The following is a 17,327-nucleotide window of genomic DNA, read 5'->3' as shown; positions in this document are numbered from 1 at the left end:
TGAGGAGCTGTAAACAGGAACACAGGTGACTGAAGACAGGAAGGCCTGCACCCAGCATGCAGAATGTGGCTGTATAGATGAAGCCCTCTCCCTAGTCCTCCCCAACCTAGATACTTCTCGCCCTTCCTTGCTCCCACCTCTCGGCACTTTTGAGGTGCTTGCTGCCGAAGATGCCCTGGGGAGTGGCCTGAAAGTCCAGGAGGCGCTGTTCCCTATTCCAGGAGCTGGTAAGAGCATGGTGGCTATTCTTTCTCCACACAAACCTTAAATGCGCCTCATGGCAGGACTCATTTGACTCAGGGGAGCCCCGTTAGGCTACTTGAGGCACACATGGAATATACCCAGGAGGCTCCCCTTCCAAAGGAATTGGTCCAGCAGAAGAGGGTAAGATCCACCCCAAAGCAGGCCAGCAAGGCATCTTCTGGAGAGAGCGTTGGGCAGGAGGCTACAGTGAGTAGGGACAGCCAGTCAGCCCCCAGGCCTTATGGCTTTTGTCTTAGAACATTCCAGCGGTTGGATACCCGGGCAAGCCCTGGCTCATGTTAGGGAAACACTCAAGCTAGCCACCAGGGGGCAGCATGTCCCAGTGTGCCGTTGTCATTGATAAATGTCTCTTAGTGAACTGCCCTGGAGCCCCAGCATGGTAAGGCCCTTGATAGGATTCTGCCATGTTGTCCAGGATGAACCAGGATTTATTTTTTTTATCCCAGACTGGCTTCAGACCTTTGAACTTCATGTCTAAGTGAGCGGACTGCATGCACACCACCAGGACCTGCTGATGTGGCCCATCTAATCTTTGGAACCTCATCGTTAGATGAATATTTTAGGTCCCTGTTTCCTAGAGTTGAAATTGCAGGCCCAAGCTCACGAAGCCACCCACATGCCACCACTTACTCCTGCCCAGGGAGCTTTTCAGTCAGGGCAGAACTGACTACACAGGCCCTTTGGACAAGTTATTTAATGCTCCGAGTCTTGGTTCTCTCTGTGTGCAATTCTTAATTATCTGAAACAACTAAAGAGATTTCAGGAGAAGTGGCTGGAAGAACATTCGTCTGGGTGGTGGTCCTACCATCACTGGCTTTTACTGCTGTACCGAAAGATGTGCACTCTAAGAGAAATTGAACTGTCCCACCTGATGGTTAGGCCCAGGTATAAACTTGGCCGATCACAGCAGTGAGGGATCCCACCCCTAAGCCTTTATACAGCTGGGCATGGTAGTTCAGACCTATGGCCCCACTACGTGAAAGGCTGAGGGAGAAGGAATGTGAGCTTGAGGTCCAACCTGGGCTACATAGCAAGACCGTGTCCTCCTCCGTCCCCTAATGAAATAGTTTATTTGGAGGAAATGCATGTGTGTGTGTGTGTGTGTGAGAGAGAGAGAGAGAGAGAAAGAGAGAGAGAGAGAGCATACACTCAATGTGTAGGAAGTTCTTTTCTGCTCAGTGCTTAAAGGGACATTCTTCTGACCAGATCGTGTAGGACTGAATCTTCCCAAGTTCCTCCTTTGCTGGGCACTTTCCATGACCCTTGATGGACCCACAGAGCCACCATCCCTGGTCTTATCTCTCACCATGCCACACCGTGTGTCTACACCATTGCTGCTCCCAGCTCCCACCATGCTCTGGGTGTGCCCCACATCCCGCTCCGCCCACCAGGAATGCCCTTCTATCCTTCTACCGCACTGCTTTCTTCCTCGGTCTTCCAGTGCTCAGCCGAGAGGCCTCCCTCTCCCCTGCGCGGAATCGTCTCGCTCTGCGGAGCTCTCGTGGCTGAGAGGTCAATGATGCCCACAGAGGACTGTACTACATGATGTGTTGTGAACGCCTGTCATGAACTGCTGTAGGTCTGTGATCTCCGTGATCTCCGTCCCCAGGAGACTGAGGCAGGAGAATGGTCTGTTCCAGACCAGCCTATGCTTCACACTGAGACTAGGAGAGAGTGCAAGTACCCCAAGAACAGGAAGTCAGCTGTGCAGCAATGTAACAGTGCCACACCAACTGTAAATGTCTTCAGGAGTTCAAGGCCAACCTGGTCTACATAGTGAGTTCTAGGACCGCCAGGGCTATGTAGAGAGATCCTGTCTCAACCCATAACAATCAAATAAAAACATCATATGTTTCCAGAAAATGCCATACTGGTGACAAGCCCAAAGCTTTGCCACGCGATCTGATGGCAGGAATGGAGACGTTCTAAAGCAGTGGTTCTCAGCCTGTAGGTCATGACCCCTTTGGGTGTTGAGTGACCCTTTCACAGGGGTCACCTAAGATCATCCTGCATATCATATTTATATTATGATTCATTAAGGCAGCAAAATTATAGTTACAAAGTAGCAATTTTATGGTTTTATACTTTCATGGTTGGGGGTCACCACAACATGAGGAACTGTATTAAAATGGTTCTTCTCAACATGAAGAACCACTGCTCTAGAGAGACACTGTACCCTTCCTCTGGCTGTCAGGCCATTAAAACAATGGTTCTGATGGAATCAGAATTTCTCTAGGAATCTCAGGCTGAAAAAGGCTGAACCTGGAGCAGCCAGAGGAGGGACAGAAGAAGGACAGTCCATAGGCTGTGTGGCTTTGGATGAATCACCTAACCTCCTGGAGTCTTGGTTCCCAGGGCTAAGTTCTCTGGAAAATCAGGAAGTACTCTTGGTCTCTGAACCATCTCTTCAGCCCTCTCCCTCTACCTTATTCTTCATTATAGGCTTTCCAGATAAAATTCAGAATGCTGAAGGAAGGGGGATGTTTGAAAAAGCAATATGAAGAAAAAAAGAGAGAGAAGAAAAAGCTATACGAAAACTACTGTTTTACAAACTTTCTTTTAAAATGTGTGTTTAAAAGGTTTCATTAGCCTTACCTTACACAGAATGTCCCTCCCAGAAGCCACAGGCAAAAAGCCAGTGCCATATGTTTGATACCTTCTGTCATGGTGTTGGTGTGGGGTCCATAGATCTCCCAAACAATAGGACTCTTGCCATCACTCTTGGTTACCCAGACCATGCTAGAATAGGTAAGACCCCACTGCTGCAGACACCACACGCTTTGATCACAGAACATGGAGAAATCAAATTGGTATTGACCTGAAAACATTCTCCCTGATGGTTAGGCCTCACAGTGCAAGGAAGTGCTATGCAGGCTGATGGCATAAAAAAAAGCCATCAAGGATCTTATCCAGATGTGAAAGACGGAAGCTACCATTAATGACAAGCCTAGAAAGATATACCAACTGAGGCAGTAATGGCTTAAATCTTATTGAGGTAGCCAATAGCATTCCAATTGGAATTAATCTATTCTGCAGGAGGCAACTCATGCCTGGCCCTGTAGACCTGACCAAGAGCCTGTGCCTGGAAGAGCGTAGAACCAGCTGCTATTATTTTGCTAAAGGAATATAGCATCACAATGCCTTCTAAATTTTTAACCCAATACCTATAAGCAACTCTCACCACTGTTAGAGAAACTAATTTACACAGCATGTGGTGGTTAAAACAAGACTCATAATTGATCCAAGTGCAGAGAATAAGTGACTCTGGAGTACTCAGCCCTAAATGGGACATTTGTGTCATTCCCACCACGGCAAGGCACAGAAGGAAGCGTGTGAGAGCCAGAGGCTGGGAAAGACTGCTGTGAAATGATGTCTTCTGGGTATGATGGGGCCCCACATGCTCATAAATTCACAGCAGCTGTGCTTGCCAGCACAGATCAAAATAGTCCGTACTCCAGTATGTAAAGGGTGGGGCTCTCGAGGCCTGCCACTGAGCTGAAGAGCTGTTGGCAGGTGAAGTCCTCTGGAAGAAAGGGTTTATCTTCTTACATGGACAGTGTAAGCCATTGCAGGTTGCCTGGGCTACAGTGTTGGAGGAGGCTGTGAGGTTGCAGACCTCCAGGGCCAGAGAGCCTTTCTGGACTCGGCTCTAGCTGGAGGACTCCCTCTCCCCAGCAGGGCCTCCTACTCTCTGCCTGACCTCATCCGGAGAGTGTCTTTAAGCACAGATACCTCTAACCACATCTGGCTTATGACCTTTGGCACAGTTTCTTTCTAGCACTTCCCCCTTCCTTCACCTATAGGACAATTAGGTACTGTTTTCCCGTTCATATGATAGGACCATGCTGCCAAATGCAAATAAAGTGTCTCTGGCACTCCTAGCCCCATCCAAGGATGTACATCTATCCTAGGAACCCTCCTTCCTGCCCACTCCCCAAGGACTATATAGCCTTTGTTTATCCTGAATAAAACTGAGCTATCTCACTGAAGTGGTTCCAGGAGATCATTCTGATGTACTTGTGGGCCACCCCCAGTTTGTCCATTCTGCTCCCTTGTTCCTGAGGACAATGACTCTAGGAATGAGAGAGCACCAGACTACACTGACTGGAGCCCTATAAGTAATAAGCATATGAGCAACACTCATTGGACTGAGTAGGTTAGAAAAAAAAAAAAAAAAGAAGAAGACATGAAGTTGAGAAGATGTGTATGCAGGGGAATTCTGGGAGGAGTTGGAGAAGGAGGAGCTAATGTGACCTAAACACATTGTCCTCACGTGTGAAAATTACCAAGGAACAAGTCAATACTTTTGAAAAAATATGAGATGTTCAGGTAAACTTTAATGTTAGATAGTGAATTTTAAGTGCTATCCAATATCACTCCTTTAGTCTTTCAAACTCCGACAGCTTTCTTTCTTATCTTTCCTGTCCTCTTTTGTGATTCCAGTTACTTTTCCCTCACCCGGCTGCTCAGGAAGAAGGGGGCAGTCATGCCCTTTTGCAAAGTCACTACAGGAACCTGAAGGTCATAAAGCAAAGTGGGTACCTTAGCTCTGGTCCATTTTTACCACCCACAGGCTGAGGAAAACAAGGCCAGTGCTGTTGAAAGCTCAGTTCCTGTCGTGGCTAGTTTTATGTCAACTTGACATGAGTTAGAAAGGAGGGGGCCTCAGTTGAGAAAATGCCCTCACAAGATCTGGCTGCAAGGCATTTTCTTAATTAGTGATCAGTGGGGGAGGGCCCAGTCCATTGAGAGCGGGGTCATCCCTGGGCTGGTGGTCCTGGGCTCTGTAAGTAAGCAGGTTCAGCCAGCCATGAGGAGCAAGCCAGTCAAGCAGCACCCTCCTACCCCCCAGCCTCTGCAGCCGAGGAACTGAGAGGGAAATAAACACTTCCCTTCCCAAGCTGCTTTTGGCCATGGTGTTTCATCATAGCAATAGAAATCCTAAGACAGTCCTTATGGGCATAAGAGTGTGCCCTTAGCCAGTTGGTGGTGGCACACACCTTTAATCCCAGCACTCAGGAGGTAGAGACAGGTAGATCTCTGAGTTCGAGGCCAGCCTGGTCTACAAAGTAAGTCCAGGACAGCCAGGGCTACACAGACAAAGCCTGTCTCAAACAAACAAACAAATCTGTGCCCTGAAGTGTGTTCATGACTCTGCTCTCCACAGAATAATGTTAGCATGGTGAACGGCAGTCAGACTTCACACTCAGTTCTCAGCTCCTTCCCATGGTGCATTTCATGGCACCAGCAGAGCCCAGGAGTTCTGCCCATCCTCAGTCTCTGGAGTATTCATCATCTCTTGGCAAGAGTTGTGTCAGGGGCCAGGGCTCAAGCCAGGGTCTGTGAGAAAGAAGCTGGAACCCTGATCTTGTCCAGTTCCCCAGGGGGTGTGGTGACCATCATGTGGTCACCCCTTACATCTGTGTGAGCAGAGGACTGGGCATGGGAGTACAGGCCCTTTCCAGCCCTCCGTGAGGCTGCTTAAACAATCTCCGTAAGCACTGTGGCTCTCCATCACCTGGACTGCCCAACTCGGGGGATTAGCTTTTCCATCTATAAAAGGGGTATCCCCACTAGAGGAGTGGGGATATCCAGCTCACTCTACCGAAAGAGGCAGGACATCAAAACATTCCTTATCTCCTTGCCAGAGCAGGGTCTTAGGAAGGGGCATCATGAGCAATCATGGAACAATGCCTCCTGACTAAGTAAAGAACAAAAGCTTCAGGTCCTAGATCTGCCGTCTGAGACCGTATGACATTGAGTAGCAACTCCAGCCTCTCCGAGCTCCGTTTCTCCATCCAGAAAGTGTCTCTGGTAAGGTATATTGGGGTGACGTGAAGATGCCATGTGCCTAACCTGTAAAGCGTTTTGAACAGTGACAATCCTCACTAAAAAGCAGCAGTTATTGTTAGGGCTGTTATTGTTGTTTTGCCCAGCAGCAGCAAGAGTAGGGTATGACTTCCTTTGCTTTGGAGAAAAGTCTTTTAATTGCTTAAGGTATGAGCTATGAGCTCAGAAGGAAGGAGGTGGTTATGGGAATAATGACTGGGACCCTTGCCCCTGGGTCAGGCAAAGTCAGAGTGGGCACCTCCTACCAGAGAGGCCGGGAGCTTTTGTGTCTGAGACTCCCACCAGGAAAGCACTGTTGGGAAGGCCTGGGCCTCGGCCAAGTGCGGCTCTGTCCGGGGTGCTGAAATCTGCTGTCTGGTCTGTCTCACTGCTGTGAGCCATGTGGTCCTTGCCTTCTGGTACTCTACAGCAATACACTGAGCTTCTACTATAGAGTGAGTGGAAACAGAAAGGACTTTGATAATCTCCAGCTCAAGCTGCTCACAGCTCACAGGGAGGGTCTCAAGTGCAAACCTCTATTGATGAGGTCCAGTTCTTTCCCCATTCTTGACACCCATCATCTTGTCTTCCCTCTTGCTTCTTTCTCTTTTGCAAACATTCTACCCTCCAAGCTTTCATACTTTTGAATTTTGATTACAGCAGCTAAATCTTCTCTGGGCAATCTCTTTCTCTGCTCACTGGTGTCACAGAGTAGGCGGGGCTAATGATCAATTTTCGGAATAAAAGGAGAGTGGAGAGGAAACAGGGTTGGGGGTCTCTGAGAAGTGGGGGATCCACCTAGACAGGGGTGAGCTCCTCGTCATATTTCTGCATGCCCTCGTCTGGGAGAAGCACCTCAACCGTGAAGCTGACCTTCTTGGCATGGACGAAGCTATAGGTGTTGTCAAAGCGCAGGACATCTAGGAGACAAAAGGAAAGTTGAGTTCCCACTGGGTCTGCCTGCCAAGCTGGTGCACCCCCCCCATGGTGGCTTTCCCCTCCCCGTGGGGCCTGTCAGCAGAGCCTGTGAACAGATATTACCTTCTCTTGGCAACCAGCCAAGCCTGGCTTCAGTTGCATCAAAAGACAGTAGAACAATGGGCGTTAATCACATTTCATTGTCTTTGCCCATGAATGCTCATATGATGAGACCTGAACTGAGAGCAACAGAGGCTTTCTAACCCTCTTGGACAAGCGGGGCTTGGGCAAAGCCTGAAGTAATGGTTTTAATCCTCAGACCAACAGTGTTGGTGACCCAACCAACAGCCCTTCCCAGACTGGGCAGAGTTTTGCACTTATGCAGCTGCATGAGGCCTATATGGGTGGGGATAGCATGTCTTTCAGCTTTGAGGCTATGTGTAGGATGTCTTACTTCCCACGGCCTCAGGGGGAAAGTGCCACCTGCCCTATTGTCCTGTGTCCCAAGCACCCTCAATCACTCAGGGCCCAGTGTCTCTTACTATTGGCTCACACTAGCTGTGAAGGATCTATCCTGAATTATTCGTTTGGGGTAGGGGGTCCATTTATCCTTTAAAGCATGTGGGAGGTGGCTCCTGCCTTCAGAGCCAGTGGGCAGCTGGGATGGACTTACAGACGCCAGCCTCTGAGCAGGTGAGGCTCCCATCCTCAGGGACCATGTGGGCGTTGTAGCGCTGGCTGGCTACCACCTCGGTCATGTCCCCTGCTTTCTGCCTCTCCCCCATCTTGGTCTTGAGGAAAACTCCAAAGCCAATGTCTGCACCGTCAGATGAGAACTGCCACCTGTGAAAGGGCAGGTTGCCGCTCAGTCTGATGAGTCCCTGAGGGGTCAGAGCCTAGCCGGGGAGGAGTGATGGTCTAGGCCTACCTGAGGACACAGCCTGGAAACAGGATCTCATATTCCACCTGGTGTGAGGAGCCACGGCTAATCTGCACTGAGTGCTCATACTGAGTCTTCACCTGGTCCCGCACATACATGGACTTGGGGATCTCTCCACCATAGTTGATCTAGAATAGATTCTGGTGTCATTTCTCTTGCCAGAGACACTTATATCACCTTTGGAGAGATTCTTGCCCCCTCCCCCAAATTCTTTTCTGGCTCTGGCTGGCTAGCGCTTCCTCTGGAAGCTTCTTCTAGCTTATTTCCAAAACAAAACTCCCCTGTTTCATCTTTGGCTGCACATCCCAGGAGCTCCCATAAGTCCTAATAAGCTGGACCCACCCACCCCAATACCTGGTCTCTATACCAAGGAGATGTTTGTGGAATGAATGGGTGGGTGGGAAAGGAACTCAGCTCCACTCTTCTGACCACTTCCTGGCCCAGGCTCTGTGTACCTTGGTTAAACATTTGGGGTTCCCATCTGGGTCAGTCAGAGTCCCCCCAAAATGGGCAGGCAGTTCCTCAGGACTGATGAGTTTCAGCAAACCCTCCTTCCAGCTTTCTGGGAGTAGGAAGATCAAATGGTGGTTATCACACATGAAAGGGACCAAACATCCCCCACACCCACCAGGAAGACACCTTGAACTTGTGTCTCCAAGCCCTGTGGGAGTTAGGCTGCCAAGGATAACTTCCAGGTCTCCTAGACCTCAGGCTGTAGGAGACGGTTTTCCTAGCATCCAGTTGCTATGGAAACATTCTTGCCCTTGGCTGATGGGTTTGAACAATCTTGAAGGTTTCCTAGTCATGAGTAATAAAGCTAAGAGCTGCTTCACTGTTTCAAGGGGACTTTAAAGCCCTGCGAGTTCAGGACTTTGTTGAGATTATTCAATCAGCAAGTCAGACCTTGTGGCGGGAGCAGCTCTGTCTAGAGGGACATCTGCTTCTTTCATCACCACGACTATGAGGTACAATGGCATTACTGTTTTTCATATGTGAATCTCTAGGGGTTGTGGGTCCTGGGGATTGCTGTGGTCCTAGCCTTGTGGCTAACTTTAATTGACCTTATTGCAGTGGAATACTCCTTCCCTCCAGCGGGAAATGGGAAATATCACAATGCCTGGAATGACAAATGACAGCCTTGTGGGGAGCCAAGAGGAGCAGAGGGCATAAACTCAGGTCCATATTGCTCCAGGACTTGGTGCTTCCCCAACAAGGTTATGTTGTCACCTGTCATCTGGTGGAATTGGGGTGTTGGGAAGAAAGAGAGAGTGAGGACCATGAGACTCCCACCCCCATTTCCAGATCCCCAGGTCACATAGAGGATCTGAACATTACGCTTGGGATGATTTTCCTCCAAGCTCAGGCTCACTGATTTGGGCTTGAGACTTATTCTATCTATTGAGATTATTCTCTCTCTCTCTCTCTCTCTCTCTCTCTCTCTCTCTCTCTCTCTCTTTACCATGCCATGGATGGAACTCAGGGCAAATGCTTGGTGATTGAGCTACACCCACAACCCTCTTCTGCCACTTTTAAAAGAAACTCTTGTCAGGGCATTGACATACAGTGGAAGTCTTAGCACTCATGAGACTGAGGCAGAAGGATGGTGAATTTGAGGCCACTGTGTCTTAAAAAACAAAACAAGAAACAAAAAGTAAGTTATTTTTCTTACTTATAGCAATATGCAGAATTGAGAAAACAGGCAAATACAAACGATACCTTTGAGAAGGATTTATTCTGTTTGTATTTCCTTCTAAAAATCTACATTTGTCTTGTATACATTTGTTTTTCTGTATTATTTTGAAAACTATGCTTATTTATTTGTTTTCTGTGTGGCAGGCTCACATATCATAGTATACATGTGGAGGTTAGAGGAGAACCTTTGGGAGTCAGCTTTCTCCTTCTACTGTGTGGGTTCTGGGGATGCGACTCGTCATCAGCCTTGGTAGCAGCTGAGCCATCATTCTGGCCCAGTACACTCAGTTTTATAAAAACAGATTATAGTGTCCAGATGGCTTGTGTGTGGGTGCACGTGTGTGCGCGCATGGAGGTCACCCCCCTGTGCTGGAATTACGAACTGTGTACCATCACATTCAGATTTTCGTTTTACCGTGAATTCTGAGACTGGTACTTAGTCCCTAATGCTTACAAGGTTCACTCACTGAGCCTTCCCTGCTCACTGTCTGGCTTTCTAATCTAGCTCCTTTTCCTCCCCCGCTTGGCAACATTTCTCTTGCCATTATTCAGTTGTGAACTGATAGCTAGGGGTGGTGCACTCTTGTAATCAGCTGGAGGAAGGGGGGTGAGGAGCTCAAGGTTCTCTTTGGCTGCTTAGTTGGAAGCCAGCATGAGCTACATGATGCCCTGCCTCAAAGAACAAAACAAAACAAAAAAGCAGCATTCCCCCTGTAGCACAAAAGTCACTGATGGATGCATCTTCTGCCCCCTTTGGGTCAGATTCCCTTCTCTGAATCGTGGCTACTGCTCCTCAGCTTCCTCAGCCAATAGAAGTACTGACTTTGCAAATGCAGAAGGAAAGCTAGGCACATAGAGCCACATACAGAGAAGCAGCAGAACTGAAACTTAAGGGGGCAGGGAGGGGATGTGGAGGCCTTACTCCTCATTCATCCCTGAGGAATAGGGCTTAGAAAGTGCCTTGGCTCTGAGCGGAAGAAGGAGCCTGAGGTGGCAAGGGATGTGCCGAGCGAGCACTGGAGGGATGATGGACCGATGCTACCCTAAAGCTTAGGTGTGAGGCATGGGGACAGGGCCACTGGAACAACTTACTCCCCAGCACCACAATCTTCCTTCGAGTGTCCTCACTCAGGAATGGCTTCATGAGGTTGTAGCCCACAGGGAACAATTTGGTGGCTGGAAAGACACGAGAAGAGTAACAGGGAGAAATCAAGCCTCAGGGCCACCTTTCCACAATGGACACAGAAGTCACGATGGGCCCAGCTGACCAAGCGCCAACAAGCTAGACAGCCTACAAACAAATAATCTACCAGTTCGCCAACTCCCCAGACAGCCAAACTTAACAAGTCAGCCAAACAGAAAATCAATCAGTCCAGCTAGACAGTTGATCAACTGCTCTCTCCAGCTACCAGCCCCAAAGAGCCAATAGCCAAATCATCTGCTGATCGTGCAAATTCAGCCACAGAACCAACCACCCAGTCAGCCAACATGCCAGGCAACCACCCAAACATTCAGTCACCAAAATGCTGGCCAGACAGTCAACCAAGCTAAAAGCCAGTCAACCCGCCGGCCATCCCAGTCAACTCGCCAACCTATCACCGGCTACTTAGCTACTCAGATAACCAGCTAGGCAACCAGCTGGACAACTAGCCAAGCAATGAGTTAACCTACTATCAAACAAGCCATTCTACCTACCTACTACCTACCTTCCTAATGTTAGGATTTTGGAACAAAACCTGCTTCTGGGTTGCCTAGCAACTTATGATGTCATCATGTGTCACCCCCAGGTGGCCACATCTGGAAGGCGTGGTTACCTTGCCCTTTAAAAGGACAACCCGACTCTTGGGCTCTCTTGCTCTCTTGGTCCTTTCTCTATCAGGGTACCCCCTCTCTCTTTACCCTTCTCTTTTCCTTTCTCTCTCTTTCTCCCCTCTCTCTTTCTTTCCCCCATCATGTCCTGCTCTCCCTCTCTCTTTCCATATCCATCTAATAAACCTCTTTTATATAAAGATCTGTCGTACGCCTAATCTTGTTTATTTAGTTTGTCCCATAACCTTACACCTATAGCACATGGAATAGTACCAGGCCAATAATGTGCACCCCAGGTGGAGATCAGAGCCCTTCAAGAACTAGATAACTTGCTCAGAAAAACAGAATGAGCTGGACATGGTGGCACATACCTTGAGTTCCACCACTTGGAAGGAATAGGCAAGTGGATCTTTGTGAGTTTGAGGCCAGCCTGGTCTACAGCGTGAGTATTAGGAAAGCCAGAGCTACATGATAAGACCCCATTTCAACTAACAAACAACAAACAAAACCAAAACAACTTCCCCCAAAAGAACAGAAAGAAAAACAGAATGAGTAGGCATATAGGCAAATATGGCAAGGCATATGTGGGCTATGGAGTAAGTTCAAGGCCAGCCTGGGCAGCTTAGGGCCACGGACAGCCCAAGGAAGGAGAGGTGATCGTGGGTGAGGGAGGAGGAAAGGCATGTCTAGAGGAGCTGAGTTAGGAGCTGCCCATCTTGGAATGAAGCCAGCTGTTACCATTTCCTGCTCTGTGCCAGACAACAAGTGGTTTGCATGGACTCAGCAAACAAGTGACCTCACAGCAGCCGAGGGAAGGCGCCAAGACGCTGAGGGCGAATGATAGCTTGTGGAAGCCCAAGCAGGGAAAGTCATGTCTCCATTACCTTTCACAATGAGCATGAACTTCAGGGTCTCTGGGTAATTCTCCTCAAGGAGGCCAAAGAACTGTGGAACCAAGAAATCCAACTCAGATCCCACACCTTCTCCCCTTCCCCCGCCCTTTGCCATCTCCTGCCTGGAGGTTTTAATGGAAGGTTTTCCTTTTTGGCATCACCTCCATTGATCTCTGAAGGGAACCTTCCCATCTCTGACTGTTAGAACCAAATGCTCATAGTAACGACATAGTCACCAGGACAGCAGATGATAATCGTGGTGACTACAGTGTGTCAGATGGTCAGTATCTGGGCATGTGCGTAACAGACTCCCTCTCGGGTCTCACTGTCCCCATTCTGGAGGTGAGGAACCTCAAGCACGGTGCAGGAAGGGGAAGACGGGATGAGTTGCCGAGGCGCAGAGTGAGGGAATGAGAGGGCTGGGAGTGTTTGCAGGAACAGGCCCTGGGATCTGCTCTGTGGACTTCCCAGGAGTCCTATTAAGATTTCTTTTGGGGTTGGGGGCTAGGAAGGAATCCTTTTATTAATTTGTGCTTTAAGTGAGCTGTAAGGTCAAAGCAGGCCAAGCTGGTCACCCAAGTGTGTATGTGGTGTGTGTAGTGGTGTGTGTGTGTGTGTGCGTGTGTGCTTGTGTGCGTGTGCGTGTGTGCGCGTGCGCGCTCTACCCCCTGACCTCCTCACCTCCTGGTACACTTCCACCAGAGGTTTCCAGAAGTGCTTCAGTCCTAGGCCCTCACAGTCAAATATCATCACAATGGTTTCAATCTTTCTCCCCAGCTGTGAGGACGAACAAGAGGCATTGTCAGGCTCAAGCATAGGCTTGGGAATTGGCAACCCAAGTACATGATCCCTCAGGATGCTTCCAACCCTCCACCCTGTCCTCAGAGTAGCAAGTGGAGAAGAATGAACACATCTCTCCAGTCATCCATCATTCACCCATCCATCCATCCATCCATCCATCCATCCACCCACTTGTCATCCATCCATCCATCCATCCACCCACCCACCCATCTTCTCACTGACAGTAGCTGGACTTAATGCTTTTTTTTTTCCTTTAACTTTGTGATGGTGTGAAGCAACACACATTCACTCAGACCCTTAGACTGATTGTTGAATTTTGATCCCCCCACCTCCGGGGTGTAGCAATATTCAGGATGCTGCTGCCTTCTGTTGTCCAGCTGTAGGCTAATGAAAGGACTACGAGCATGTTTGAGGCAGGCCAGGCTCAGCTCTGATTCTGAGTGGCTCAGACATTTAAAGTATGTCTCCATACTGATGGTATTTTTTAACTTAGAATGGGTTTATTAGCATGTAACCCCATCTTAAGTTGGGGAGCTCCCTCACTGTGATCATCTCTTCATTCTTTGCAGACTCTCCTGCCAATGGTGAGGAGACAGGCTCAGAAAGGTCAGGGGCCTTCTGAGGTCACACAGCGGATCAGCAGTGGGGCTGTTTGACTGGAGAGCTCTCTGACCATGGTAGTAGAGAAACCACAGATGCCTTCCTGGGACCATGGGCCCCGGCAGCCTCTCCTGCCTCTGGTCACTCGCCCCTCCCAGTCAGACCCTCACCCGCTCCGTCTGCAGGTCGCACTCATGCAGGATGCGCTCACAGTCCCTCATCTTAGTCTTCAGCAGGTCCTGCTTGGTGACTGAGAAAAGCAGCCCTTTGGGGTCCAGTGGTCCGATGATGTCATACCACACGGGGCAGCCATCACGGTCATAGCCACACAGGCCTCCAGGCATGTACTTCTGGATCACCTGGGCATGGAAAGGTACACAATACAACATCACACCAATTCCTGGGAGTCCCCAGATCTAACTGACCTATTGGAACCAACTCTATACCCTTCGGAGGAACAAGTGAGAACACTGAAGGGAAGCCTTGCTCACAACTGTGAATACAAAAACCCAGTACCAGCCCAGCCTGGCTTCTGGAGGCGGGGCTCACTGGTCCTGCCTGCAATGTCTTCTGTGTCTGCTGTAGTGATGGAGAGTGCCAATTCTGCAAGGCTGCAGCTCTGGTTTAAACAGAGGCACAGCTGTTCCCGGCTCCTTGAGCAATGATGCCCTTCTCAGCGCTCCACCTCCTCTAGCACAGGATGGTTCCTATTCTTGCTGTCCAAGATAGTGCTGGCAAACACGACTTACTGTCCACAGCTGTGGCCCAGCGTTGGCGCCACCCTTACCAGTGCCTTGATAGGCCTTTGCTTGGCACCTGGATAGGACTCTTTGAAAGTCTAGGATGAGAGCACAGAGGCACTGACTGGCCTTAGTGGCTCAGATACAAGTTTGGGAGGCCAGACAGAACTGAGCTCCGACTCCAGCTCCACCATGGGCCGTGGGGCTTGGGGCGAGTTGCTAGATTTTTGCTGGACAGAAGGGATGGTAACACCTGCCTCGAAGTGTTGTGATGAACCCAGGCTGGGGTCTCTTAATTATTTTGGTTTGTGGAGACAGGTTTTCTCTGTTTAGCCCAGGGTCTCTTGGAACTCACTCTGTAGACCAGGCTGGCCTCAAACTCAGAGATCCACCTGCCTCTTCCTCCCCAAGGGCTGGGGTTAAAGATGTCTGCTACCATGCTGGAACTCTTGACACAGGAACTTTTCATTACTCTCCGAGAAAAGGCCCTGAAGGGCTAAGGGCTTCTAAGGACATCTCTGCTGCCCTTCCCTCATGGTCTCCAGTGACCAGAGGCTGCTGGGGGATATGCCCATCGAGCCTGGGGTGTTTGGGGGTGGACTCACCTCTGGGGGCTGCCAATCAAGGATGTGATCAATGTCCATGGTCTTCCGGAACTCCATGTACTGGAAATAAAGGGGGTGGTTAGGCTCTGTGGGGCTCCAGCACCCTGACAAGGGCACGAAGCAAGGCTGTGCATCACTGCTAGTTCCCTCCCCCACCCCATTCGAGCACTGTCTCCAGATCCCCAGGGTGGCGCTTTACCTTTCTGAGCATGGCCTCCGATTTCTGTAGGTCAAAATTCCGAGCTGAGGAAAGATGGGGGTGGGGGTGAATGTGGGACAGGGCTGGCTTGTGTCGCCTCTAACTAGAGAGAACGATGGGGGACTCTGGGGGGTTGGGAGGACTCTGCTTCTTTCTCCCCTTTCCTAGACTTGAACATGTAAAACAAGATCCTGAGAGCCACAGATGGTTATGGCACTGTGGCGAGCCGGGTCCTCTTGCTGTCCCCTCATCTTCAACACCCCCACCTCCTCTCTCACCTCGGAGCCAACGAAGAAGAAAATAATCATCAGGGTTCGGCAGGGCAGGCAGCACATCCTGGACATTTTCCCGGAACTGAAAAATTGCCGTTAACGTTTCTCACACCGAGCCTTGACCTCAGGACTTCATCACCCCTCCTTCCCTGTGTCACTCAGTCTGACCCAGCTTGGTAGAAGCATGGGATAATGGATGGATAGGAGAGATGGGCACAGGTAGGTAAGGAAGGATGGTGAGTGTGTGAACAATGACCGAATGGAGGGATGATGATTGAGTGGGGGGGGAAGAAAAATGAAGGCTCGCTAGATCAGTGGATGGGTGGAGATGTGTAGGAGAGATGGGCAGGTGAGCAGGAAAACAGAGACACAGGTGAGTGAGCGGAAGGAGAAGCCGATAAATGGGTGGGTAGGTGAGTAGACAGGACTGTGGGTGTTTTCCTAGTTCCTTTGGGCGTTCACTCATCTTTCTATCTTTTTACAAAAACATGGTTCTGAAAGAAAGGAAGGAAGGACAGGGCTCATGATCAAGGCTCCTCGTTCCCTTCATCTGTGGGCACAGCAAACATGGTTCTGCCTCTTACAGATTTGGCTGTCTTTTCAGAGTCCCAGGGAAGAAGACTCCATCACAGGGCAGAGGGTGGCCTCCTCCAGCTCCCACCGGGGGCAGGGAAGGAAGAGGTAGTGGGAGGCAGCTGTAAGGTGAAGCTGGGCACACATCACCCACATGATTGCCAGAGTGGAGTTTTCCCCCTAACACCTGCCCTCGTCAGGACAGATGTCACTGGGCTGGGTAGGATGTGACCCCTTTGGAGGTGATGTCAAGGACATGCAGAATCAGCAGATGAACACAGGGTCCTGGGCATCCCTTCTACCCCACCCCGCAGCCATTTCCCCCTGAGGTGCCACAGGAGGGGGCGGGAATCTCTCACCTTGGCCAGGGTCTCTGCCTGCTTGGGGCTCAGGTCTCCGACTCGGCCACTCATAGTGTTGATGGAGACTGAGGAACAGTGGCCACTGGAGGTAGAGGCCCATCTGGCTGCTCAGACCCAGCTCAAGCCTTTTGCCCTCACTCCTGGGTGTGGCTCAGGCACCTCCTCCGGGCCAATTCTTTGGATGGCACATTACATAACTGGGATTAAGTAAGGTCCCATGCATGCTTGGCTCTGGGACAGGTCTGGAGGAAATGGCAGGCCCAAAGGGTATGCCAGGAGGGCCTCTGCCAGATAACGTAGCCATAAAGGAGGGAAATGGCCTTCCCTCTGAGCCTCTCCATGCTCTCTGGCTTCCAGTGACCGTTGCCCTGAAGAAACGGGGAGTCCCATGGAGGATGAGCCCAGGGGTACAGCTTCCCCTATGCCTCAGTCTCCTCATCCTCCTAATGAAGAAACTCCCAGAAGCCTCCACTGCCCCTGGCAGGATGGAAGCCTGAGGCCTGGCCTTGCTGACTAGCCCCTGTGTGGTGCTGGGCTGAAGCTCACATCCTTCAATTGTACCAAACACTCGGAGTCAAGAGACACAGAGGCTGTGCGATGGGATACAGTTTGGGGCAGAGCTTGCCTAGTGTGCTTAAATCCCTGGGTTTAATTCATGCGGAGAGACAGTTTGGCTGGGATACAAGATACAACTCAAAGGTCCTCAGTGAAGGTTGGTCTTTTCCTCAGGGCCGGTGATGCTTTTTCTGTCTTTCAAATTCCATTGCAAAGAACTGGACTTGAACATCAGGAAGGGCCCGGCACCTTCCCCCTGATGTCTACCCAGAACC

At 50.0% G+C, this 17,327-nt stretch overlaps 1 protein-coding gene across 1 annotated transcript; it reads right to left on the bottom strand.

Annotated features, from left to right (window-relative positions):
* Nucleotides 1-4,970: 4,970 nt before the first annotated feature.
* On the bottom strand, nucleotides 4,971-16,653 carry Sec14l3 (SEC14 like lipid binding 3). The gene is made up of 12 exons (XM_060365556.1): nucleotides 16,495-16,653; nucleotides 15,569-15,644; nucleotides 15,291-15,334; nucleotides 15,092-15,151; nucleotides 13,917-14,105; nucleotides 13,027-13,122; nucleotides 12,337-12,397; nucleotides 10,736-10,819; nucleotides 8,407-8,513; nucleotides 7,940-8,079; nucleotides 7,685-7,854; nucleotides 4,971-7,013 (listed from the first exon to the last, which is right to left on the bottom strand). The coding sequence occupies exons 1-12, from the start codon at nucleotides 16,546-16,548 to the stop codon at nucleotides 6,892-6,894; spliced, it is 1,203 nt and encodes a 400-aa protein (XP_060221539.1). The 5' UTR covers nucleotides 16,549-16,653; the 3' UTR covers nucleotides 4,971-6,891.
* Nucleotides 16,654-17,327: the final 674 nt, after the last annotated feature.

Source organism: Meriones unguiculatus, chromosome 12, assembly GCF_030254825.1.
Source record: "Meriones unguiculatus strain TT.TT164.6M chromosome 12, Bangor_MerUng_6.1, whole genome shotgun sequence".
Lineage (NCBI taxonomy): Eukaryota > Metazoa > Chordata > Mammalia > Rodentia > Muridae > Meriones > Meriones unguiculatus.
Note: the sequence above shows the minus strand (reverse complement) of the source record. Positions and strands in the feature narration are given on the sequence as shown.